Source organism: Balaenoptera acutorostrata, chromosome 1, assembly GCF_949987535.1.
Source record: "Balaenoptera acutorostrata chromosome 1, mBalAcu1.1, whole genome shotgun sequence".
NCBI lineage: Eukaryota > Metazoa > Chordata > Mammalia > Artiodactyla > Balaenopteridae > Balaenoptera > Balaenoptera acutorostrata.
Genome location: NC_080064.1, coordinates 154,516,052 through 154,541,725, shown reverse-complemented (window position 1 = coordinate 154,541,725; position 25,674 = coordinate 154,516,052). Strand labels below are relative to the sequence as shown.

General features: G+C 47.2%; 3 protein-coding genes across 10 annotated transcripts in view; 1 reads left to right on the top strand and 2 right to left on the bottom strand.

Annotated features, from left to right (window-relative positions):
• LAMB3 (laminin subunit beta 3) overlaps positions 1–25,017 on the bottom strand; it is a 164,743-nt gene extending 139,726 nt beyond the window's left edge. For all 5 annotated transcript variants that reach the window (XM_057541778.1, XM_057541790.1, XM_057541772.1 and 2 more), the window contains exon 1: positions 24,932–25,017. The gene's annotated coding sequence lies outside the window, so the exon portion shown is untranslated. The remainder of the gene's footprint in view (positions 1–24,931) is intronic.
• On the top strand, positions 84–23,149 carry TRAF3IP3 (TRAF3 interacting protein 3). The gene is made up of 16 exons (XM_007163967.2): positions 84–188; positions 3,747–4,150; positions 5,834–5,981; positions 6,112–6,175; positions 6,458–6,482; positions 6,745–6,774; positions 6,868–6,963; positions 13,396–13,467; positions 15,739–15,879; positions 16,001–16,138; positions 17,896–18,031; positions 18,564–18,626; positions 20,133–20,192; positions 21,285–21,421; positions 22,164–22,277; positions 22,874–23,149. The coding sequence occupies exons 2-16, from the start codon at positions 3,806–3,808 to the stop codon at positions 22,964–22,966; spliced, it is 1,662 nt and encodes a 553-aa protein (XP_007164029.1). The 5' UTR covers positions 84–188; positions 3,747–3,805; the 3' UTR covers positions 22,967–23,149.
• C1H1orf74 (chromosome 1 C1orf74 homolog) lies at positions 19,280–25,148 on the bottom strand. 4 transcript variants are annotated; one of them, XM_007163966.2, is made up of 2 exons: positions 25,043–25,148; positions 19,280–24,232 (listed from the first exon to the last, which is right to left on the bottom strand). In XM_007163966.2, exon 2 carries the CDS (start codon positions 24,135–24,137, stop codon positions 23,346–23,348), a length of 792 nt encoding a protein of 263 aa, XP_007164028.2. In that variant the 5' UTR covers positions 24,138–24,232; positions 25,043–25,148; the 3' UTR covers positions 19,280–23,345. The 4 variants fall into 4 exon arrangements, with proteins under 4 accessions (XP_007164028.2, XP_007164026.2, XP_007164027.2 ...); XM_007163964.2 differs by having other exon boundaries at positions 24,932–25,069; XM_007163965.2 differs by having other exon boundaries at positions 24,928–25,057.
• Between the last annotated feature and the right edge of the window lie 526 nt (positions 25,149–25,674).

The following is a 25,674-nucleotide window of genomic DNA, read 5'->3' as shown; positions in this document are numbered from 1 at the left end:
TGTGGCTTTGTCTGTTTCCTGTTTCAGCAAGGCTGCTGTGCAAAAAGAAAGACAGTACCAAGAAGGGAAATGCTAAGGGGGCCCAGAGCCATGGATTGAGAGCTTGCCCCATCAGAGACCAGAGCCGAGATCTGCCCAGGAGCTGGGATGCTTTCCTGAGCTGCTTGGGTTGGAGCCTGGGACCCAAGGTAACTGAGGAGGAGGCTTTTGTGTCCAGGTTGGGGACCTCCGACTCTGGGGTGGGAGCAGAAGACGCTCTGTCTGCCAGCTTCCCTGGTCTGAAGGGGGAGACACTGGAGCGGATGTTGTAGTTTGAGTGTTGGGGGTTGGGTAAACAGGAAAGTGTCCCGCGTTGGTCTCCAGAGGCACAGCTTCCATCACTCTCTGCTCCATCCATAAGATTAGATTAGCAGTGAGTCAGATGACTAAGGGTTCAGGCTCCCCAGTGATGGGAGGTACATTTTACAGCTCCCTTCACAGCAGGGACCCCATAGCACCAAGCTGCCTTCCCCGCAGCTCGGGTGCAGGCCCTTCTCTCCTAGCTCACTCTGAGAGCTCTCGGCTAGGAAGGCCAGACCGTTCGTTCATGCAGGAGGTCATGTATCACACACACAGCAGGGAATTAGGAGCAAAGACTGGGAAAGGCAGCAACAAAGCACTGTCAGGTGAGGGCAGCGCCCTGATCTCCCCCTGTGGCAGTGAGGACCATCTCCCCCAGCCAATACCACCCCTTCCCAGAGCTCCAGCTGGGCCCCGTCATGCCACCAAGGGCTGCCTGGGCACTGGCCCAGTGACCTTTCTTTGAAGCACACGGGGACCCGTTCCTTTTTCTTCTACAGCCCATCTCTGTCAGTCAGCCATCCACATGGCTTCTTGTGTTTCAGCAAATCAGAATAGCCAAGACCTCCCGGAAAGTTGGGTATGATTCTACCCAGGTGTGCCACTCCAAATCCTACCCAGTGTGAGAGCCTGGGGGCCTGAGAACACTCACATGTCTGAGGAGACTTTTCCACTGCAACTCCCAGCTTGGGTAGCGAGGGCTAACGTCTGCCCCCTCAGGAAACAGAGCAGGGCAGCCATGTGTTTCAGCGAACTAGCGTAGACAGAGCCCACACACTTATCTCTCCCCAACAGCCCTCTCTTCTTCACAGCAGGAGGCAGGAGGATTCTCCACAATCAAGGGATCTGCCTAGTCTACGAAGCCTGAGGGATTACCTGGAACCAACAAGGGAGGGGACCTAACGCCCCACATTTTAAAGGTGGGAAGCAGGCAGGCCTCTCTTCTTTGCCTTTCTGCCAGGCCTAACTGAGACGGCAGTTGTATCCAGACCACAGAGTAGTCCTTTCTCCCTGTAGCCCACACCCAGAAGTCAGATGAACAGAGCAACAGTAAATATGATTTCAACCAGGGACCAGCATCACCTCCGTGGGGTAGACAGTGCCCCTTCAAAGAGAAAGGGGGCGGGGGAGTTGGAGGATGAGGCATTCTCGGTCCTGGAGTGCTAGGTTAGCTCGGGACGTTTGTCTTATAGCACTGAGTCTTCAATATCCAAGATCAGTAGGACAGGAGTGATAATAATCATATTATTATAAAAAGCTAACATTTATTGTGTGCGATGTCCCAGATGCTTGACGTGCATTTTCTCTTTAATCCTCATAACCTTAGGAGGTAGGTTCTCACTTTATAAATGAGGAGACAGAGACATAGAGACAGTTAATAGCTCGTTCAAAAGCACGCGGGTAGGAGATGACAGGGCCAGGACAGGAGTCCACACAGTCTGAGTCCAGGGTCGGGGCACCCCGCCTCCCCCATTTACGGCAGAATAACTAGGGCCTATGGCTTAGGACACCACAAGTATAGAGTCTGAACGTGGAGTTTACCTGCACACCCAGTCCTTCGTAATTTAATATGAATGGGCCTCTCAGATCCTTTCCTAAGTTTTTAAACGAAGAAAGTGGCAGGTGAGAAGTGAGGGGACCCTACAGAGTAAGAGTGAGGAGAAAAGCCTAAAGAAAGGGAAGAGGCACCCAGGGATGAGACGAGCGGACAAGCATGGACAGCCTAACAGTTCTGCTTGGGGTCAGCACTGCCCAAGACCAGAAGATGCCCCTCCAAGCCTGGAGAGTCAGGCATTGGAGAGCAAACAGGGTCTGACTATGTAAGACCCCCGCTCAGGGTGTGATACGGCCCCACCCATGACCCCCCACCCCCGGAAGGAGTCGTATGACCAGAGAGAGAGAAAGAGAGAGCAAGAATCCTGCAGAGAATTCCAGACTGATCCAGGAGGAGCAGGGAACTCCAGTGAAAGGGTGGAGAGGTTGCTGCTACCTGTTGAGTCTGTTTGACTATAAATAAACCCTAGGGGCCAGAGCCAGCAAATGCCTCCTGGTTGGTGAAGCTGAGAAATCCCTTCACTGACCTCCCTGGGAGCTAGATTCCCAGGGCGGTGGATGGTGAGGCTGTGGGACAGAGAGAGGCGGCAGCCGTAAGGGGAAGTCCCCCTCCCTTCATCAGTCCCCGGGCTGACCGCAGGGACCAGAATTTCCAGTGCTCAGAATCCAGCTTAGCCATGTCCAGCCCCAACTCAGCCAAGCTACCAGAGGGTTCTAGGAGAATGAACAAATTTGCAGAAGGTAGGTGAGGGAGAGTAGGAAAGAGAGAGAAGGGCACAGAGAAGGCAGAAGGGGTAAGGGTTGGGGTCATGAGACTAGCAGGTAAGGCCATGTAGAGGGGCAGCAAGTGTGGCCTCTACTCCAAGCCTGGTTCCCTGGGGACTTTTGGTTACTGTTTTTGTTTGTTTGCTTTGGTTTCCTTTTTCTTGGTAATAGCCTTATTTAGGTATAATCCACATGGTTGCTGGTTTCGATGGCACAATCTGTGTCTGGGCTAAAGAAAGCAGACTTGGCACCATACTTAGCCCTAACAGGGAGGTGATTCTAAAAAAATGGAACCTGCCACTTGAAGAGATACTGAGCTGAAAGCTCTGAAATGAGTTTTGGCCGGTGATGGGCAAGTGGCAAGTACTCAGCCAGTACGGATCAGGGTTGTCCTGTACCTCAGAGTCAGAGCCCAGCCCTGGGTCAGGAGTGGAGTGCCAAGGGACCAAGGTCAGGACTCCATGACTGTAGGCAATAGCGTGGGGTGTCCCTCCCTAACCATGCCCCGGACCAGGCTGGCAAGATAGCTGCTAAAGGCTAAGCAGAGGACAGTGAGTGCTGGTCATAGGATTGGTAGCACCTCGAGGGGTTTGGCTATCCCTCCAGGTTTTGAGAAAAGTTACTCACCTATGTTAGTAAAAATGGGCTAAGAGAGCAGTAAAGATTCTGGCTTTCCTTTTAGATTGGGGATCAGGGAGCCAATTTAACTGGTTCTTTAGAAGTCCCTGGAAAAGGAACACAGCCCCATCTGCCCTCCAGAAGGCTAGAAGCTTTTAGTGATTTTTATCAATTATTTCTCACGTTCCCCTAACTTAGAGGCAGGGTGAGATGTTTGGTCAAGGAAGAAGTGGTAGCCAGAGGAATCTCGCCACTTTGCAGAAGGGGAGACGCAGGCCAGAGAAGAGCAGAAATTAGTCTAGAGGCTGAATCCAGAAGTCCTGAGTCCCCGTATGACATCATCCCCTCTTCAGTTGTCAACCCACACATATGGGACGCTGTGCTATTTCTGCCCCCTCGTCCAGGGAGATGGCCATTTTTCTGCCCATCTCCTGACCCCTCCTCTTTGTCTCCCTCTTGGCACTTGGCAGATCCGGGCAGCTATTCCAGGAACTGGAAGCCAAGCACAACAGGTGCTCGGGAGGTCATCATGATCAGCCCAGACCCTAGGCCTGCCTCTGGTTTGGCCCGGTGGGCTGAGAGCTACGAGGCCAAGTGCGAGCGCCGGCAGGAGACCCGTGAGAGCCGCCGCTGCCGCCCCAATGTGACCACTTGCCGCCAGGCGGGGAAGGCGCCAAGGACCCAGCAGAGGGAACAGCTCCAGAGGGCACGACAACAGCAGTTTTTCAGACGGAGGAACCTGAAAGTGGAGGAGAAAGGCAAGGCACAGAGCCCGCAGTCCGGGGAGCCAGGTCCCTCCAGGAGGCCAGGCCAGGCGGCTGACGTCAAGGAGCCCTTGTCTTGGGCCAACAGGATTTCTTCCCCCAGACAGCAGGTGGGCCATGTCGAGGGACACACTGCTCTGGAGGGGATGGGGTGCAGGACCAAGGCAGGTGGGTGGGCTCAAGGTCACTAAGAAGTGATTTAAATGAAGTCCCTCCTTCCTCAGTCATCATAAAGTCTCCCTTAGCCTCTTACTCAACAGATATTTTTGTTGCTGTGTTTTGGGGTTTTTTTTTTGTTTAGCTGTTTTTTTTTGTTTTGCACTTGCCTTTTAGGAGAGAAAAAAATAATTTAAAAACAATTCCATAGCTAATTCCTAATATTAGTTCAAATTCAGTCTATCTAGACATATCTTCTACAGCATTCATTCATCCGCCATTCAACAAACATTCAATGAATGCTTACTGTAGGCCAGGGACACAGACCAATCTTCTTAATTTCTCCCTCGAATCACACACACACACACACACACACACACACACACACACATTTCTCATCTCTATTCTTCTGTAAGGCTGTTGCATCACCCACCTTCTCTCTTTCTCTTGGGCCATCCCAATTCCAATATCATTCACCTAAGGCCGCATCTGGTCCAGGAAGCCCTAGCTTCCCTAGCTTCTCCAGGCCACCTCTGCTCTCTGTGGTTTTTGTGAGGTTATAAATCCTCTAAGATTGCGTAACTCTTAGAGGGCTCATTAGTCTGCCCTGGGAAGGAGCAGTGCTGGCAAAAGCCAGGGTATGTTGAAATGAGCTCAGCCAGCAAACCATCTGTGTCTTCCTATCCACGTTGCGCGCATGTGGGCAGCAGGGATGGGTCCTCCGGATTCCCTGGAAGTAACTGGTATTGTACTGTCCCCAGAGTAGGTGCTCTGTCGGGCCTTCTTAACCAGTGTCTATGTTATCCACAACAGGAAGTGCTGTTCAGAAAAATGATCCTCGAGCCCAGCTGTAAAATAAAACCAGCTGTGTACTTTCTAAGGCAAGAAGGTTTCTGTGTGCTTTCGTTGAAAAAATAATTTTAAGGAGAAAAAGAACAGAAAACACAGTTACCTAAAGAACTCTTCCTGAGCCTATCAGTTATTTAAGGTTTCTTGAGATTGAGTTAGTCTGCATGATTAGCTGCCACAGGCATTTCTTAGCCTTTCAGTGTTATGTTACAAACATAAAATTTTTTAGTTTGTAAGAAGAAAATATAAAAACAGCAGGCAAAATTGTGACAACTACTGCTACATTCCTCCCTACAGCTGCCTAATTTACCTTCTCTTCACACAAAACCTCAACAATTGTCCAGCTGCTACTAAGAGGAAGGAAACCACCTCTAGAATAGGAAGTCACCTTGGACACCATCTACTCCAAGCTCCTCATTATACAGCCAGGAGACTGAGACCAAGAAAAGGCAGGACCTGATCCCAGATCCCCTCACTCCCACCTCAGACCAGTTCTCTTTCCACAGCACCATGCCAGCTGTGTAAGTGGCTGGGATCAGGGACTCTAGAGAGAGTAAATGGAGACAAGCCCAGCTCCCCATTTGCCTGAACTGAGGAGGAGCGATCCCACCAGCCAGGACAAAAAGGGCAGGAGCAGGGATAACCTTGTAGCTTTGAAGACTTGAATGGCTTCCTTTGGTTTTCTGGACCCGAAACTTGATCACTGGCTCATCTTTCTGCAGTCAGCTGGAGAATCCTGTTCTAAGAGGCTCTATCTAGGCTCTCAGCCTCCCCCACTTGTTTTCCAGGTGTCAGGGACCAGCTCCGAGGTCTTTGCAACCCAACACCAACCTCCCTCAGGTGCCTGGAGGGATCCGGCTGACCACCTCCCCTCCCGGGCTGGGGGCCTTCCACCACAGGACTCTCCCATCCAGAAGCCACCCAAACACCACCGTGGTAAGAGCAGGGCCTTCCTCACTCACTGCGCCGAGGCATTTCCACTCGCTGGCGGTGGAGAGTCCCTCCCTCCCCACTTCCCTCACTGCCTCTCCCATGGGTTTTGAATCACCTTATCCCTATCCCTCAGGCACTCAGACTAAGGCAGAAGAAACACAGCCGACAATTAAGAACGATGCCAGTCAGCAAACCAAGTGAGTACCTTTCATGTTCCTGACCCCAACTCCTTCACAGCCTATCCATTCCTGTCTTCTAAGCTTTTACCCGAACCCTCCCCCAGAATGTGGAGAGGAGCACAAGGAACTTCCACGTCCACCTTAATTAAGAAAAAGGAAGGCCTTCCCCCACTCCCCCATCCCCATTGGCTCTTCAGAAGAGATCAGAGAAGGAATCAATACACTGCCTCCTGACACTCTTATTTCTTTGATCCATTGTCATTTTTGTTTTTTGTTTTTCATTTTTTTCTTCTCTTCCAGTTACGGAGTTGCAGTTCTAGATAAGGTAAGAAAATCCTCATGGTGAAGGTGTTGAATCAGATGGCATCTAAGCTCCTCCAAGCTCTGACATTCTGGAATTCCATGGTAAACTCAGCTGGGATGGAGGGCTACCCTTTTCCTGCATGATCAGAGACATGGGGGCCTGGAGGGACCCTGAGTCAAGGAAGAAAGTTTGCTCAGCAAAAGCCAATCCTGGCTCAGTTTCCATGTTCTAGGATTTCAGGGAACCTACAATCTCCTTAAATACCCTTTTTCTTTCTCTCCAGGAAATCATCCAGCTTTCTGAGTACCTCAAAGTAAGTAACATGTGAATTCTCCCCTCAGCTCCTCCATCCATCTGCTCCCTTCTCCTCCAACTTAATCTTACCCTCCTGCCTTTTGCCCCCCAGGAGGCCCTACAGAGGGAGCTGGTTCTAAAACGGAAAATGGTGATTCTCCAAGACCTACTGTCTGCCCTGATTCGGGCCTCTGACAGCTCTTGGAAGGTAAGGGAAATCTTTGCTTGAACAAAGCTCATGGACTTCTATGTGTGCCTATCTCATTCTTCTTTCCATACCATCCCAGCAAGAGAAGGGGCTTTTTCGCTACTGAAGAGGCCGAAGGTGGGGAATGATGCTAAGACCTAGAGGTCAAACATGTCACAGTAAATATATGGGAGAGCTTGGCTCAATCCAGGGTGGTCAGCTGAGGACACACCCAGGGAAGACCCAGAACCAAAAGAGGCAAGAGTTTCCATTTTTTAATTTGTTGGAAGAAAGAAAGGACGGTCCCAATTCAGTTAATATTATTGACTGTGATAAATGCAACTATTTTCATATGGGATTCACACCAATATTAATTCCAAGCCATCCTACACCTACTAGTCAGCCCAGACGTGAATGTCAAAGCGGGAAGGGACCTTGGAGCTTAGCTAATTTTCTCATTTTGCCAATGAGGAAACTGAGTGTCAGGCAGAAGAATTGCTCCTGACCTCAGGGAGGTCAGGTGACTAGTCCACAGTCACACTGCTAGTTAGAGGCAGAAATGGAACTAAAATTCAGGCGTCCTGATTTTAGTCCATTCATTCAACAAATATTCATAAGTCATGTTCTCTACACTGAGCACTGGAAATGAGATTAATTAGACAGGGTTCCTGCTTTTAGAGAGCTTGTGGTTTTGTCAGGGAGACAGATGCCTAAACAATGCAGAGATGTGAGAAATAAATGTTTTCAGGATATAGTAGAATACAAGGAGGAATGAATGACTCCACAGAAGGGGAGAACCAGGGAAATATTTATAGTTATATTAGTATTTTCCAGGCAAATGTGGAAACAGGAACGATATTCTGGGCAGGGGATACAGCATAGGCAAAGAACCAGAGGCATGATATAGGCTAATGCAATGGGTCTCCAGCTTTTTAATCTCAGGACCCCTTTATACTCTTTAAAAAAAATTATTAAAATCCAAAGAACTTTTTATATTTACCACCTTGAAATGAAAACAGGAATCTTAAAATATGTATTTATTTTAAAATAACAATGGTAAATAGATTACATGTGAACCTAAATTATATATTTTTGTGAAAAATAAGTACATATTTTTTTAAAATAGTGAGAGGAGTGGCATTGTTTTATGCTTTTGCAAATTTTTGTTTGGTTTTGTTTTTTGTTTTTTTTTAACATCTTTATTGGAGTATAATTACTTTACAGTGTTGTGTTATTTTCTGCTGTTTAACAAAGTGAATCAGCTATATGCATACGTATATCCCCATATCCCCTCCCTCTTGCATCTTCCTCCCTCTCTCCTTATGCCACCCTTCTAGGTGGTCGCAAAGCACCGAGCTGGCAAATCTTTTTAATGTCTGAACGGAAGGCAGCTAAATTCTCATATTTGCATCTGCATTCAGTCTGTTGTTAATACATTGTTTTGGTTGAAGCATATGAGGAAAATCCAGCCTCACACAGATATGTAGTTGGAAAAGGGAAGACCTTGCAGATCCTGGATTCCCAGGGGTCCTTGGACCCCACATCGAAACCCCTAGACTTTAATGTTCAGGGACCATAAGCAGTTTGATGCCACTGGAGCAGAAAGCCCCGGGTGCACAGAGAGAACACACAACCTCCCAGCCTCCGTGAACATCTGACCTTACCACGTAGATGGCTGTGCTTAGACAGAGAGATAGGATGGGAGGACGTGGGACAAAGCTAAGAAGTTTGCAGTGATGTCAAAGAGACTCCTAGGCTCAGCCCTCCCTCTTCATGTCGGTCACTGTATCTGGATTTAGGTGTTCATGTTCAGGGCTCCTGCTGGTTAAGGAAGTTGTTTTCATAGCTGAGTAGGAGCCTGAGACAGACAGCTGTGCATGCCAGGTGGTTTCCGGTGCTGAACTAAACTGAGATTGTCTCACTCGTTTATTCAACAGACATCTGATAAGTTCCAACTATGTGCTGGCTTGGGTGCTACAGGGACAGAAGTAGGGTCCTTTGTCTTTAGGAGTTCCTATAGCAGCCAGGAAGAGAGAGACAGGTCATAAATAACTCTACTGCAGTGTGCTAAAGCTGTAACAGCACTTTCTACAAAGTGACACAGAGAAAAGAGAAGGGAGCAATTCTTCTGCCCGAGGTGTTATAGGGTAGACTCCAAAGGAAAGGGACCACTTTAGCGGGGTCTGGAAGGGTTGAATAGGAGTTTACCAGTACAGAAGCAGGAATGATGAAGGGAAAGAAGAAGGAAGAAGGAAAAGGGTGCTTACAGTAAAGGAATCAGAATGATTACAGGCCTAGGTGTAACAAAGCATAGGGTATAGCAGAGTGTGATGGAAATGAAGGGACTGTGTCAGAGTAGCTCCAAAGATAAGACCGAAAGGGCCTCAGATAGGTCTCTAGAAATACGGCGCTTAAACTTTTTCTGTTGAATAGGGTATCTCAAACTTAAATAGTTATAGATTCCCTTTTAAAGGAAAAGTATATATATATATATATATATATATATATATATATATATATATATCATGAGAATGCATGCCACCCCAGTTTGAGAAACACTGCCGCAGGCAATAAGCAGGGGAGCAGTGGGACCACGCTTTCCTCAGGTTTAAAGCCCTACACTTAGCAGTGTCCGGCCCATCCTGAGAAGGAGCTTGTCCAGTAGCCGTGGAGTTGTACTCGCTTGGCAGCACGTGTACTAAGATAGCTGTGGTGGGACTTCTTTGGCGGTCCAGTGGTTAAGACTCCACTCTTCTAATGCAGGGGGTGCGGGTTCGATCCCTGGTCAGGAAAGCAAGATCCCACGTGCCGTGCGGCGTGGCCAAGAAATAAATAAATAAATGAAGTGAAATGAAAAAGATAGCTGTGGAACTGAGTTGAAAGCAATTGATCAGATCTGTGTTTTATAAACCTTATAAAAGGTTCTCTGACAACAATGAGGACCCCGGCTCTGAGTGGGTGTAGGGGTGGTGAAAGCTCTTGCAATACCACAGGTAAGACACAATCAGAACTTGAATTACAGCCAGCCTGGTGGGAATGGGGAGGATTTATTAAAAGACATTTCCAAGGTAGACTCTGAGGGCAGTTTCACTCCATGCTCCTGCGGAGGGCAGGAGTTCCTCTAGCTGTGGTTTTCTCCCTCTCTTCTCCCCCCACCTCCTAATATTCGCCCTTTTTGTCTTCTTCCTCCCCACCAACCCCTCAGCTTCCTGTTTTTAAGAAAAATAGTCTCAGATTTTTCAGTTAACAGCTCTTGCTTCCCCCAAAACAAAACAATTCAACCCCCTACCCCTCCCTTGGAAAGCTCAACTTCAATGAAAGGACAGTCCCAGACTGCAGTACTTGGGAAAAGTAAGTGGAAGAATGTGGCCGGAACAGGGACTCCGATATTCAGCCAAGTTCAGGCCTTTATTTTTTTTCCATTTGGCCTCCATAATTTGAATCTCCAACTTCACATGCAGAGAAGCTCACCACAAACTCCATTAGAACACCAGAGATCAGCTCCCTCTGTTGCCTCCACCTTCAAGCTGACTTTGGGCCTTTTGGATGTGACAGGCCCTGGGGCACGGCTGAGACTCCTGAGCTGGGTCCAAGCTTCAGAGCAGAAACAGTTCGGGCAGTAGAGAAAGTGAGCCCTCAGTATGGGGCAATACAAACCCAGAGCAGGGCACACGTGGGTTTTAAGTTCTGCAAAGTGGAAATGAGATCTTAAGATGACAGCGCAGTGGGGGATTGGCTGCAGGCCCTAAGCAACCTCTAGTAGAGCAGAGAGATGAGAAGTGGGCTGGTGCTTCTGCGGTGAGGCGGTGGTGTTTCTGGAGAGCAGATCAGAGGCAGGGGAAAGCCAAGCAGAAGCAGGAGCTGAAGCCCTCAGACCAGCACCAGGTGTGTATGGCCTCTACCTTGCTCCCTTTTACAACCGGGGGTACTATGCTCTCTGAACCCTGGGTTCCTGGGATGCAACTGCCGAAAAAGGTCCACAACTGGCCTGTAAAAAGTGCTTCTTCCCCCATACTGTACCACTGGGCTTCATGTGGGGAGAGCTGGGGCTCAGACCAGGAAACCACATGCCCCATTTGCAACAACTTGGCTGCAACTTTCCTGCCTGCCTTGAGGAGTCTGGGCAGGCGGAGCTGTGGGTCAGAGATGTTTTCAAGCCCCAGACTTGGGTGGCCCTTCGTCTCCTCTGAAGGGGCTAGCCTGAATTGTCTTCTGTTACAACGTGAATGGAAAAGTAATCTGGGGTGTGGCTAAAACACAAAAACAGTTGGAATAGGCAAAAATACCAGATAAAAACCATACTAAGGAAGGAGAAGGGAGCTACCCACAGAGGGTAGGAGATGGGAACTGTAAGAATATTGCCTTGGGCTTGTTTGTTTTCTTCTGAAACTACCGCAAGATAAACTGTCAAACTTAGTGGGTTTGATTGCATCCTGCCAAGGAAAATACAGAGTCAGACGATCTGAACCCGGAGCTGCGGTACAGGTGGAGGGGGTTGATTTCAGGACCTGTGGATTAATAGTGAACAGGCCATGCAGGGGAGTAACTTTTCCCAGTTACTCCGGAGCCCAGAACAGTGGAAGTCTTTGTCCCTCTGTTCTATCTGTCCCAAAGCCCTGTGGTTATTGTAGATGCCAAATCCTGACTCTCGGCTCTCATGCCAGACATTATGAAAAACATTAATAGCAGGAGGTACTTTGAAAAATTATTTTTGGCAAAGCCTTTCGCTTTTGCAAGGCCCCGCTGAGGAACACAGGAAGGAAAAAGGGTGGAGGCGCCCCCTGGCTCCCAGGGTTAGAAGAATCAGTCAAACAAGATCAAAACAGGAGCTGTGAGATACCACTTCCTGCCTCTCCCAGGTGCCCTGAAACTCAGTGAGGGGGACAGACCTCAAAACAGAGGCTCCTCTGCCCTCTGGCCGTTACAGACCAGAAACGTTGTAAGGGTTGGAAACGTCCAAGCCGCCCGACGGAGAGGGACCGTGGCGTCTCAGGCCTGAGGAGAAATGTAATTTCTAGACCTCACAAGCATCCCACGGGGCCTGGTTGGAAAAGCCAGCGAAAGGCTATGAGAACCGGTTACTGCTAAAGAGACCCGTGGCCTTTTCTCTGGGAAACTGGCTCTCATCCATGGCACCTCCCGCCCTCACCTCCTCACACACACAACCTTAAATCAGACTCAGGGCTGGAGGAACAAAACCCCTACCTGGGGAAAAGGAAGATGTCTACAGGTGGAGGAAAGAATAAGGGAGCAAGGAAGCTGTCAGCTGCTCAGCAGAAATACTGAAAAACTGAGAAACAGATAACGGGCCTTCCTGCCTGCCTTTCGCCACCCCCGCCCTTGAGATTTACATCCCTCTTGGAATGTCCAAAATGCCACTAGACAGACCCAGCTCGTGAATAAATAGCATGTGGCTTTCTGGGAGGTCCTCTTACCACCACCGTCACTACCACACACACATAACACACCCTGCCTTAATATCCCTCCTCCCTTTCCTGCTTTCTTAAAGAATTTCTCATCTTGAGTCGTGTGTGTGTGTGTGTGTGTGTGTGTGCGCGCGCGCGCGCGCGCGCGTGCAGGGCAGGGAGGGGACTGTATTCGTTTGCTAGGGCTGCTATAACAAAGTACCACAGACTGGGTGGCTTCACCAACAGAAATGTATTTTCTCACAGTTCTGGAGGCTAGAAGTGTGAGAACAAGGTGTCGACAGGGTTGGTTTCTTCTGAGGCCTCTCTCCTTGGCTTGCAGATGGCTTTCTCCTCCCTGTGTCCTCATATGGTCTTCCCTCTGCATATCCTGATGTTCAAATCTCCTCTTCTTATGAGGACACCAGTCATATTGGATTAGGGCCCACCCTAAGGACCTCAGTTATCTCTTTAAAGAACTTATCTCCAAATACAGTCACCTTCTGAGGTACTGGGGATTAGGAGGTCAACGTATGAACGTTGCGGGGAGGTTAGGGGGACATAATTCAGCCCATAACAGGGGGTAAGGGAGGGATGTATGTTCCCCCTGGGAGGGGAGACCCCTTTAGTCCTATTGGCCTTTAGAGGTAAAGGGCCATGTACTAGACTGAGAGGAGGTGAGGAGTACAGAAGTGCCTGGACAGACAGGGGAGAGAGGTAATGAAAGAAGAAAAGGAGATCTTAGAAGATTTCCTTCAAATGGGCCCCTGCTATGATACCCTGAGCCATATGATACAAAACCTCAAGGTACACAGAAGACTTTGGGGGCCAGTCTGATTCTTCCTTCTCCTATTACAGAGAAAGAGGAAAAGATCCTCTTCTTTCCAAACATCCTTCGTCATCCCTCCCCCTCTCTACCTCCTGAAAGAGCTCAATTCCACAAACAGTGTTTATTCTAGGCAGTAGGCTGGGAATACAGAACAAAACTCTTTGCATGCTATATTCTGGCCCAAGCTGTATTCTGGCTAACTCATCCCATTTGCTCCAGGGCCAGCTTAATGAAGACAAATTGAAGGGCAAACTGAGATCTTTAGAAAACCAGCTGTACACCTGTACCCAGGTAAGCATTCTGGAGGACACTTCTAGCCCAGGAATCTAGAATTAAGGGAGAGAATTCTTGAACCTCAAGCGTACTCTCTAGAAACATCCCCTGCTACAGATTAATGCACCCATCCCTACTCACCCAGTCCTGGCCTTTACCATTTTCACTTTGGTCTCCAATTCACCAAAACACTATCTCCATCCCCCTCTCCCTTTCTCCTGGTGTCCTTCACTTTGCACCCTAGGAAAGGAAGCCCAGCACTAAGCACTTTGCCAGCTCCAGGGGAACATTAGAATACCTGGAAATGTAGGGAGAGGCCCTTGGTAAAGATTCAGCTCGCCTGGATAGAACTTCATAGGCCCTAATATTTGAACAGATGAGTTGGATATTACAATGAAGTCTCGCAAAATGATTTTCATGCCATGGGCAAGTTTTATCTAGCAGCAATCCCTGGGAGAAAGTAAAAGACTGTGACTCCTGGCTTTCTGTGGCATTGTTACCCAGCTCTGGTAATCTCTTGATTGGCCTGATCTTGGATTATATGAGACAGAAAAAAGTCAGTTTTCACACTCGAGAAGTGATAGATTTCTGACAGGCAGGGAGATAAGTCAAGAGAACGAGATGGACCGGCCAGACTGCTCCCACTTGATGTTAGGAAGATAAGGTGGCCACGTAGTTAGAATTTTGCAGAGGAACATAGTCTATATAGTCTATGGGTTTGCGGATCCACAACTTTTATTTTTTCAGTAATGCCAACCAAGCTCATAAGAGACTGACATATAATCCAGAATGCCAGTCTACTCATTTTCAATGGGGGATAAAGCTGGCCAGTGACCAGCATGGTTAAGTCCAATAACCTGGACATAACCATGTATGATCTCAACCAGTAACTCCTGTATCTGGTTTCTAATGACAATTCCAAGAACATAAGACCCACTCAACATTTAAATCCAAATTTTCAGATGATTCCAAAGCTAAATGGAAATGATTTGATATTGAACTCTAAATTTGCATTATCTAGACTATCTCTTACCCAGTTGGGTAACCCAGAATCGATAGTAAAAGGCTCCTGCTTTCCCAAAAATCACAGGGCATAAAAATGAAAAGCACTGGAAGGGCAAGACCCCCGGTGAATTTGCAAAGCTGCTCTTGTGTCTTTTTCTTTTTGATCTTGAAGCCAGGAGAAATTCTAAAAATACAAATGTACTAATTTTTAAAACTTGACTTTACTGAATATTGTTCAGATCCCCAAGCCTATAAAAATAATTTTATTTTTTAAAAAAATGCTCCCTGCCTCAAAGGAGTTTACAATCCCTTAAAGGAGACAGATGAGTCAATAGATTAGAAATATAGATACTACGTGAACATCAGTAAAACTACCTAATCCATAAAGAGTCGGGGGGTAGGTATGGTTGGCCACGTTTATCAGAATTTATGATTCTAGGGCTGAATCTTGAACATGGGTAGAAGTTAACCAGGTGAAAAGTGTGGGTCACGATACTCTAAGTAGAAGAAGCTTTATGGGCAAAGGCAGAGGCTGAAAAGCACAGTGCTTAGGGGACCTACAAGCAGTTCAGCTTGCATGGAGGCAGCATGAGATGAAAGTCTGGGTTTGTAAGTAGGAACCATGCCAAGGAGTTTGGACCTGATCTTTAGAACACTGAGAACCGCTGAGAGATTTAAGCAGGTTGTGACGTGATCAGATTTAAGTTTTAGAAAGAATCCTCTAGCTGCAGGACTGAAAAGGGTTTGAAGGGAGGCAAGGCATGAAGATAATATACAGTCTCTATGTAATCCATATAATAGTATTACTAGGGTCTGAACTAAGGAGGTGGCAGTAGGGATAGAGGATACAGATACGAGAGCTGTTTAAGACGTTGACTTGACAAAGCTTGATGCTGAACTGATTCCTTGGAGAAGGTGAGAGAGAAATCAAGGATGATTCCCTGGATTAGGGTTTGGGAGACTGGGTGGGTGGTGATGCTGGTCACTGAGATAGGAGCAGGTTTAGAAAGATGATTTCCCTTTGGAAATGTTGGATTTCAAGTGCCTGTGGAAGGCCTAGGGGAGAATGCCCAGCATGCCCAGGGCAGTTTATTATCCCCACTCACCTCTCACATCACCTGAGAGACTCTCCCTGTCTGCCTCCAGCCCGGAAGAAGGTCCACCAGATTACTGACATCCCTGCCCTGTGGGCAAGGACCCATTTCTTTTCATTTCTGTATCCCTGCTCAGGCTTTAGCACACAGTAGCTCAATGTGTATTTGTTGAATTGCCTCCAATTTACAGAAATACACTCCTTGGGGAATGAATAAGGTGCTATTAGAGATGGAAGACCAGAGAATCAGCTATGAGCAGAAGGCCAAGGAGTCACTGCAGAAAGTGCTGGAGGAGAAAATGAGTGCAGAACAGCAACTGCAGAGCACACAGGTGTGGGGCGCTCCATAATCCTTGGGGCTGGGAACCCTGGGGCGGCCTGGGCGGCAAGGGAGCCAGCTGCACGACTCCCTGGAACCCCCAAGGCACCACCCTCTCCTCTGATCTCCCTCAGCGGTCCCTGGCTCTGGCCGAGAAGAAGTGTGAAGAGTGGAAGAGCCAGTACGAGGCTCTGAAGGAGGACTGGAGGGCCCTGGGGACCCAGCACAGGGAGCTGGAGAGCCAGCTCCACGTGCTTCAGTCCAAACTGCAGGTACCAGGCCCTGGGGGTAGGGAGGTGGGGAGGGGAGGGAGGTGTTGACAGCAGTGATGAGAGAAGCTGCCGCTGGGCAGGGGGCCCCAAAGCTACTTTTGAGTTTAGCAAGGATGTCTGCACTGCTCTTGCAAATGACCTAAGTGTTCATTGAAATGACATCATCCAAATGCAAAGGGCTGGGCTGGAAGAGTCATCAGCCTACTGTCATACCCCAACCCACTCTCTGCACCCCATCCCAGCAGGGCATGCAGTTCAGAAATGCCCACTACTGGCGGAGAACAAATGTCACCAGTTTACTTACAGTTTGAGTATCAACTAACACATCTTGCCAATGTGTTTTTTAAGCCATTACAGTAGACCCTTGGCATTCTCAAGGGTTCCATCATTTCCAATCCGTGTTTACCTTGGAGAAGTTAACTAACCTCCTAAGCCTCAGTTTCCACATCGGTAAAATGAGGATAATAATGGTACCTCTATCATAAGATTATGAGGATTAGGTGAGGAAATCCACGCAAAGCACTTAGCACAATGCCTCGCACATATAAGCTCTCAATAAATATTAGCTATTGTTTTTCGCAGATTTTACTTAATTGGTTTGGAATTTCGAGGACCCACCTCAAAAGTGTCTCTTTATACTTTTACTGAAGCTGGGATCTGAGAATCCTAGTGTGTGCCAGTTCTAGAAATAAGATCAATTAAGTGTGAAAGTTGTTTTTGTTTGATTTGTTATGTTTTTTAACAACCTAAACCTTAATGTGTAGCTCTAAGGTGAGCAGGGAGAAAGGGGAACATTTTGAGTGATTGTAAAGAATTTGTTGGGGGGATGGTGGTCCAGATATCAATGTGTTTGAGTTTTATATACAATATCCTATTATTAGCAATGAAGAAGAGTGCAACTCTAGTTCAAAGTCATTAAAAAGACATTTGTAAGTCCCTTATTACCTCGAGCAGTTTGTACTCATTGACATCATATTTTTTTATAAAGAATTAATGTTCCAAATGTAGAAAAAGGAAGAACAGATCAGACAGAGGAATGGGGGTTAAAAACATTTAAGATTTATCTATAGATTTCCTTTCAAATCTATTAAACAAAAAAACTTAGAATTTATTTGCTTCTCGCTTTTTTTTTGCTTCTCACTTTTTATAGTCTTATGTACAAATTATTCTTATATTGTTCTTTAATTTTTTATTTTAAAAGGCAAAGAATTTCTCAAAGGACATTAAAATTCTTTGTTTTAAAAAAAAAAGCCCATTTGTTTAGAAACAGCAAGTGAGTCGTCTTATCACAGGAGGGAACCTCGCTGGGCGCTGCACCGCAGCCACACCCCACCCACTGTCCTCTTCCTCGAATCACCTACAAGGCAACTCTCCTGAAGGCCCTTTTCTTTTTAACCTTAATTCTTTGTGAAAAATGATCCTACCCGCACCCCGCCCCACCCCGGATAGCGTGAGAATGAGAAGTAAAGACAAAGTGAAGACATCTAGAAAAGTGATGATTCAGTATTCCTTAATTTGGGCAGTTACCCAAATGTATCCCTTGTGAACATCAAAAATCGAATGCACTGTTTGTTTTAAGCATGAGGAATAGAGCAAGGCGAAGAATTTTAAAACTTTTCCTATTTTTCCATTTCCCTAAGACTCCTTCTAGCTCTAAAATTCCACAATTTTCTACAGTTTTCCTCTTCCTTGGGATCTGCCCCCCACCTCCACCCTAGCACTGACCTGCTTGTGTCCACCCCTCCTCCTCCTTCCAGGGAGCAGACAGTAGAGACTTACAGATGAACCAGGCCCTACGACTTCTGGAGGACGAGCACCAGGAGCTGCAGGCCAAGATTGAACGCCTGCAGGGGGACAGGGACCTGTGCAGCTCGGATACCCAGCACCTACAAGGTACCCTTCTCCTTGGAGGCCTCTGGCTGAAGCAGCCCAGAGAAAGGAAGCTGGGTGGAAAGGCTTCAGTCTTTCACTTGTTTGTTTGGTTGACTTGGCGATTTCATTTGACTTTGAGAAAAAGTCAAGGCTGTTTTAATCATCCAAGACTGAAAGGATCCAGCCCATCCCTCTAAGCCAGAACACAGCAGTCACGTGTCAAGGCCGCATTCCTAATTTAAAGGGAAAGGTCAGTTGAAACACAAGGCACGGCGAAGGTTTCCCAGTCACAGCCTCTGTCAGCTGAGAGAGGACCAAATTATGTGCATATATAACCCTTAATTCAGCCCACTGTTGACGCAGATGAAATCCCAGGTAGTCGGGTTCTGGTTCACCTCTTCCAAACTGAGACAAGCAGAAGAAAGAGCAACTTCCACTTGACACTTGTCAGAGGCCATGGGCAAGACAGCATCTGTTACTAATTTCCAGCCTCAGGGGTGAGCTCATTAAGTCTTAGGTTCTTCTATTTTGGTTTGCATTATTTCATTTTCAGATCAACTAAAGAGGTCAGAGGAGGAGAAACTCGCCCTGGTGACCAAAGTACAGCAGTTGCAGAGTAAGTCCCCTTTCCAGATTCTGAAAGTAGCACAGGTGGCTTTTTGGTGTTCTTGGGGCTCCTGCCCCACGAAAGGCACCCAAAGGAGGGATGGGGAGCCCGGTCCTTGGCATATCCTCTACCTCTGCATTTTCAGACCCTCTTCTTGTGCAGTGAGGTCATTTACAGCTCTTCACAAGTTCCACATTAGCCTCTGGGTTTTTTTGTTTCTACTTTTCTCCACCATGTTCTCTGACAACCCCCTGCATTTCCCCCAGAACTGCAGATTTCAAAACGTGTTGAGTTTTCTAAGGTAGTTCTTATTTTATATATTCTAATTTATTATGTACATATGTCACATAGACCTCTGTCACTAGGAATGGTTCAGAAAATAAGCTCACACTACATGTCTCAGTCCACTTCAAAATTACATGTTGAGGCCAAAGAGGAAAAGGGACGTCTCAGAAGAAAAGCAGGCAATTTCTGAAAATCTGGAGAACCTGATTCAATTAATAGCTCTGCCGGTTGCCCAACACCTTAACCTCTGACACCCTGACAGAGAAGTTTCATGCAAACAGCAATGAATATGAAAACAGCAAGGCAGCCACAGGGGTAAGGGAAAAAGAACACCAGCAGAAGCCGGGCTCCTACACAGCGGGAGCTGAATGGGCAAGTCACTTCAAAATCATGCCTTTATTTATTCAATACATATTTATTGAGCCCCTACCAAGTGCCAGGCACCCTAGATACACACTGAGGATACAGTAATGAACAGAGCTGGCACGGTTTCTTCCCTAACAAAGCTTACATTCTAAGGAAACACTACAGTGGACTACGGAGTTTCTATGAACACATATGTGTCAGGTATTAACAACGGCTACAGAGAAAAAAATAAAGCAGGTTAAAGAGAAAATAGTTGCTATTTTACACAGGGTCATCTGGGAAAGTCTTTCTTCTAGGGTAACATTTAAGCAGAGACTTAAATGTACATGGTAGGAAAAGACATAAGGATGGTGTGTTCATAACACAGCACCACAAACTGGGTGACTTAAAGAACAGACATTTACATTCTCATAGTGCTAGAGGCTGGAAGTCCAAAATCAAGGTGTCAGGCAGTGTTGGTTCCTTCTGAGGGCTCTGGGGGAAGGATCTGTTCTACATCACTCTCCTTGTTTTGGAGATGGCTGTATTGTCCATCTCTTCACACGTCTTCCATCCATCCACGTCTGTGTCCAAATTTCCCCTTCTTATAAGGATGTCAGTCATATTAGGTTAGGGTCCATTCTGATATCCTATTTTAACTTGATTACCTCTGCAAAGAACCTATCTCCAAATAGGGTCACATTCTTAAGTACTGGGAGTTAGGGCTTTGACATATGAATTTGTGGGGGGCGGGGGTGGGGGGGAGACACAGTTCAACCAACTACAGATGGGAACACAATCATTAAGGTTCTAAGCAAAGTTCTGAAAAGATACTCTTCGCAGTAAATATGCTAGCACAGAAAAGTTCCTTGTGTTTTCCAACAGGTCTGCTTCAGAATCAATCCTTACAGCTTCAAGAACAGGAGAAACTCTTAACAAAGAAAGGTCAGCAAATTTATTTCCACAAATTCTAAGATATTGCTCTTTCCTTGTCCGCCTAGAGACAGAGGGATGGACTACATGACCTCTTGGAGTCCCACCCAGTTCTGGGAGTCTATTAGGTCAGGGAGCTAGAGGAGCATTTTAAGGACTCATCACTGGCTCTGAGAATACTTCAGTTAGCCTCCTATCCTGAGAGGTATATAAACTGTGAAAAGGATTTCTACTCCCTCTGAAAACATATGTCTGTATTGAATATTTCAATAAATTGATTTTGAACTCAGGATTTTATGTTAATTTTTACCCTTAACTTTCCAAACCACATCCAGCTCTCCAAGTAGAAACCACGTCACATGCCACAGTCACCTCACTCCCAGCCCTCAAGTCTGCTGCCTTAGCGTCCTGAGAAGAATTCATCACACATCTGGAGGGGCAAAAGCTCCTCATTTACCCACTGCACATGGCCCTGTTTTGTCATCACAGTCACTGGGTAAAATATAAAGAAGGAATTATTATGCCCACATAGGATGGATAAGAAAATGAAGGTAAATGAAGACCTGTGGTCACACAAATTAAGGACACAGCTTTGACAACAATCCAGAATTTCTGACTCCCAGTCCAGGGCTCTCTTCACCAAGATGCAGACTGCCAGGTGGCTGAAAAACCATCTTTAACTACATGAAGATGAGTTATATGACTGCCATTCTCATCTCATCATTTTGAAACAAGGACAGAAGGAAAATGAAGTTATACTGAAGCATCCAGCAAACCTCCCAGACTAAAAGATGTGACAGGCAACCAAAGACACTAAATTAATAAGTATTTTCTAAAAGTATCTGGCTTTAGACAGGACTAGAGATACAGAGAGAAGTAAAATGCCAACCTTGCCCTCAAGGGGCTCAAATTCCCACTCTCTGTCCAGTCTGGGCAGGGTCCCAATGGATGTTCTTTAAAAGTCAGAGAATTGCAATCCACACAGTCTGGCCAGGGACAGGCCCTTCCTTATTCCCTCCCGCCTAGGGGTTCTCTCAGTGTGTAGGGGCCATTCCTCAGAGGTATGGGCCTAACTATCACTGCGAATCTGGCTGATTTTTTTAGATCAGGCTTTGCCTGGGTGGAGTCCAAAGCCCTCCCATAACGAAGTGGAGCCTGAGGGTCCAGGGAAGGAGAAAGACTGGGATTTCAGAGACCAGCTCCAAAAGAAAACTTTGCAGCTCCTGGCCAAGGAAAAGGAGGTGAGATGGTGACCTCAGATAGTAAGGGGCTCATCCTACAGTGATAGGGAAACTGCTGGGAGGCAGCCAGACAACAGGCATTTCAGAGCTTAAGTTGTGATTGGATGCCTGCAGGTATTCATTTAGGCCTGAATAAAACGTCTTTGCTTTTGGGTTAACTTGTCAATCTTTTCTCTTATTTATACCAACCCTTATTCAAGGTTTTACTAAAGAGTTACTTTTCAGAAAGTCAACCTAAACTCAAACACATTTAACAAACACATTAACTCCTCAAACTTTGTCCTACATTGAGTAATCTTAAAACTTCATACAGTGTCTTTTAAATAACAAAACTTCCTATCTGCATACTCACAGAAATACGTAGCTCCAGAAGTGTTCACATGCAACTAGTTCCCAGCAAAGAGACTTGCACTAAGATCACTTCCAGGTTGTGTGTGCTATAGGAACTTCATTTTTGTGTGTCTCCATTTACAAAGCACTGGCACATACAACTGTCACACGTATAATATATAATAATATGCATTATAATCAATCATTTAAATGAACACATTACAAATAAACTAGGTGAGACAGTCAGAAGGCAAACTGAAAGCTCTGAGAAAAGCTGGGAAGGGAGCATGGAGGTAAAAATTCCAAATGAATGACAGGGTAACTTACACAGGGCCCTCTCCCCTACCTGGGCTCTGTCCCTGACGTAACTGTCTTGATGACCTTGGTGGTGTTCTCTCCCCTCCCTGCACAGTGCAGAGAACTGCATTCAGAATTAGACAACCTCAGCGATGAGTATCTCTCCTGCCTGCGTAAGCTGCAGCATTGTCGAGAAGAGATGAACCAGAGCCAGCAGCTGCCTCCCAGAGTAAGAGGGTCTATCCTCCCATACAGCCCTAGGTGATGGTGGGACGATTCCTCCTTTAGCCGAATCTTGCCCATAAAATTGTTCAGCCCATGCCAACATCTGACCAGCCAGCCCCATTCAGCTTGGTTTATACTGTAGAGTATAGCAACCATGTAAAGAAACACTGGCTCATGCCTCCAAGCCTAATTTTCATGGAACGCCTGAGCCTGAAGGGAAAAATTTACTACTAGCTGAAGTATGAAATGGTGTTCTTTTAGTCTATTATGAGCATAGTGGCAAGGACAGAGTGACGAGAAAAGGAATATAAACAGAATACAATTTTGCTGAGTTATTTTCCACTTTTGATTATTCATATCAGTATTTAAGTACCTGGCCCCTGCTGGCTGTGGTTCGCTGGGCCAGTGACCACTGGAAAGTGGTTTTATCCCGAGGGAGGTGGCAAAGTGAGAGAGACAGAGATATAAAAAGCTTTTTCTCCTCCACCAACCCAAGGTTTTCCACTGGGCTAGCATGGCAAGAAGGAAGGTTATTTTTGCCTGCATCTTCTCTGACTAACCCATGGCCTCTTTCTCTTCTCTCCCCCTCCCTCCTCACAGAGGCAATGTGGCCGATGGCTCCTGTTGCTGATGTCACTGATTGCTATAGCAGTGGCAGTGTTCCTGGCCAATAAGGACAGCCTGAAGCTCTGAATAACTGGTGACAGCTGCCTTGGGTGAAAATCAGAAGCAAGAAATTCAGTAAAAAACTCAGATCTGGGTACTTTAATGTGTGGGTTTTTCCAACTCAACTGAGATATCTGACTCTCATTATTTTTTTAACCTGCTGTAAAAATAAACAAATAAACTTCACCTGATGGCCTCTGTTCCAGAGAACTCTGTTTATTCCTGATGCATCCTGGTCTACTCTCCCTAGTCCAGTTCAGCATAAAAATGGCAAATTTATTACAGCATTCTTCCCTAGTGTCCTCGAGGTGCTTGGAATTGGCACTTGAGATGATTCCTATTTGCCATCTCTGACCGAGAGCTGATCATTTACCGAGCTCCTTCTACACAGGAAAAGAGTTAAAAGTCAGAGGGCCACAGCCGGCAGTGTGACTATCTCAGAAGAGATGCTGAGGCCAGCGAAGTCATTTTGAGTCCTACATCGAGTTCTAAGGTCCTTCTCCCAAGTGTTTAGAATGTCCCTCAAGGATGGGAACAAGCTCTCTGGGACACTAAAGGAATAGAGCAAGAGTGGTGGTTGACCACGTAGCCATGAGATCCGGGCAGTGAACACCCGTAGTGGAGTCTGGGCTAAGCAGTTGTCATCTCCCTGGTTCACGTGAAAAGTATAGGGGACAGGATAGCCCAGGAGGATCCCAAACACAGTACAGAGATTCCAGTCTGAGGAACGGAGCCTGCTGCAGGAGACTGCCAGGGATCGGTCCCTCTGTGGCCCCTGCAAATGTGTGATGATCTCAGCCACGAGGGCCTTCAAGTCCTGAAGCTGGTCCAGGGAGCAGACGGAAGGGTGAAGTTGAGAGCTTGAAACATCCACAAAGACTATGGTACCAAGCAGCACCTGCTCCAAGTGCCGACACACATGCTCAGGAAGGACAATCAGGCTGTTTTCTCCAATCTCAAGGATGTGAAGTCCCTGGGTCGGGAAGCCCAGGCCCTGCAGCTCCTCCAGATAGCTCTGGAGCTCTGCTGCCCCTGCACAGTTGCAATCATAGAGCAGAGCTGGCTTCAGTCCCCTGGCCACAGCCAGCACCTCTCCGGCTAGATGAAGGCACACAGCTCGGGGTGGGCCTCGTCTCTTTCCCATGCCCAGGGTCTGCTGAGCAGCTGCCACCAGCAGCTGAGGACTTGGTGCTGACATGGGATCTGGCAGCAACAGTAAGCATGGCCTCCTCAACTAGTCACATTTCCCTCCCCTGGGCTGCATCTCTGAGCTCCAGACACTTGAAGAAGGGCCTAAAAACAAAGCAGTAGCAGGGGATTATTAACACCAGCTAGTGACATACCAGGAAACCTGCCAACAACCTTCCCTTAAGTCTTACAGCATCTTCCAGGGGCCATTTTCCCCTCCCTCTGCTTTGGAATGCTAACCCAGCCCAGACAAGATGGGGTCACCAATGCTATCTGATTTTTTGGTTGACTTGGCCTCCATTAGTCCCAAATTCATGTGTCTTTCTAGCCTACGGCTAGATTTATATTCTCTCTGGCTGAATTTTACCTGTTGTAATTTATTTTCTCTGATTCAAACCTGAAGGAGTTTGGGGCAGAAAGGAAGCAGAGGAGTTTTTGACAAAATTCTGAGCATTTCACCTAAAACTGCCCTCTGAGATGGAATTCTAGGTTCCAAATGCACTCTTTTCACTGCCAACTCCCCCTTCTCTTCCCGCCAATAGTTGTAAGAATAGCAATCTGATTAAACTAATATACACTAGAAAGTGGACTACCAACCATCTCACCGAGACAGAAAAGTAAATAAATGAAATCGGGTAGAATTGCAAGAGGGTTGTATTTTAACTTCTGCTGGTCCCGCCTTCCCCTACTAGTGGACATCCACGGACCCTCGGACTATGGGCTCACCTCAACCCCTACACCGTTTCCTGAGCATAGTATCGTAATTTGTTAAATGAGGTAGAAGTCTCTCTCACACATACATACGTTCTTCTACTTCCGCTGCACGTTCAGGCTCAGGAACTCCTGCCAGTTTCCTGCCCGCTGCCAAGAGAGCCGCTAGGCGCCCGCCCTCCGCCACAAAACTGGAACGCTCACCCGCGTGGGCAGGTCCTTTACTGCCGGCGGGGCCAGGGTCGGCGAAGTCGATCTATTGCGCATGCCCAACACGTCCCCCGTCCCACCGCCTTCCTTGACGTCACCCAGTCCGCTCGCGCGCCTCGCGTTAGAACTACCGGCAGGGCAGCCCGGCTACGTGCCGGAAGTCTGGGCGCCTGCGGCCCGCCCCCTTCCGGCCCCTTTCCACTCCTACGCAGATGTGGGCCCCACCCGTCTGCGTAGGAATGGAAAGAGGCGGGAGTGGAAGAAAAGAGGCGGGTGAAGCTAGTAGACCGCCGCCGCCCTCCCTCGACTCCGCTGCTTGCCCTCCTTTTGTGTTGTTAAGTCCAGTGTCCCGTTTGACCCGGAAGGCAGAAGCAGGGCACTCGACGCAAAAACACGCTTTGATTTGTCTCTGGAGAAATGTACTTTCCCCTCCAAATGAAACTTATCTCAAGACAAGCGACGTGTTTTGCATAATATCGCCACCTGTGGGTGCTGGAAAGTTTTTTGTTTTTTACTTTGACCTACCTAAATCCTGAGAGGCTGAATTCCGAGAAGTGGGTGGACAGGCGTCCTGGCCAAAGTTTGTCATCTCTAAGCAGGGTGTGAAGTGCATGAGTATTTACTCT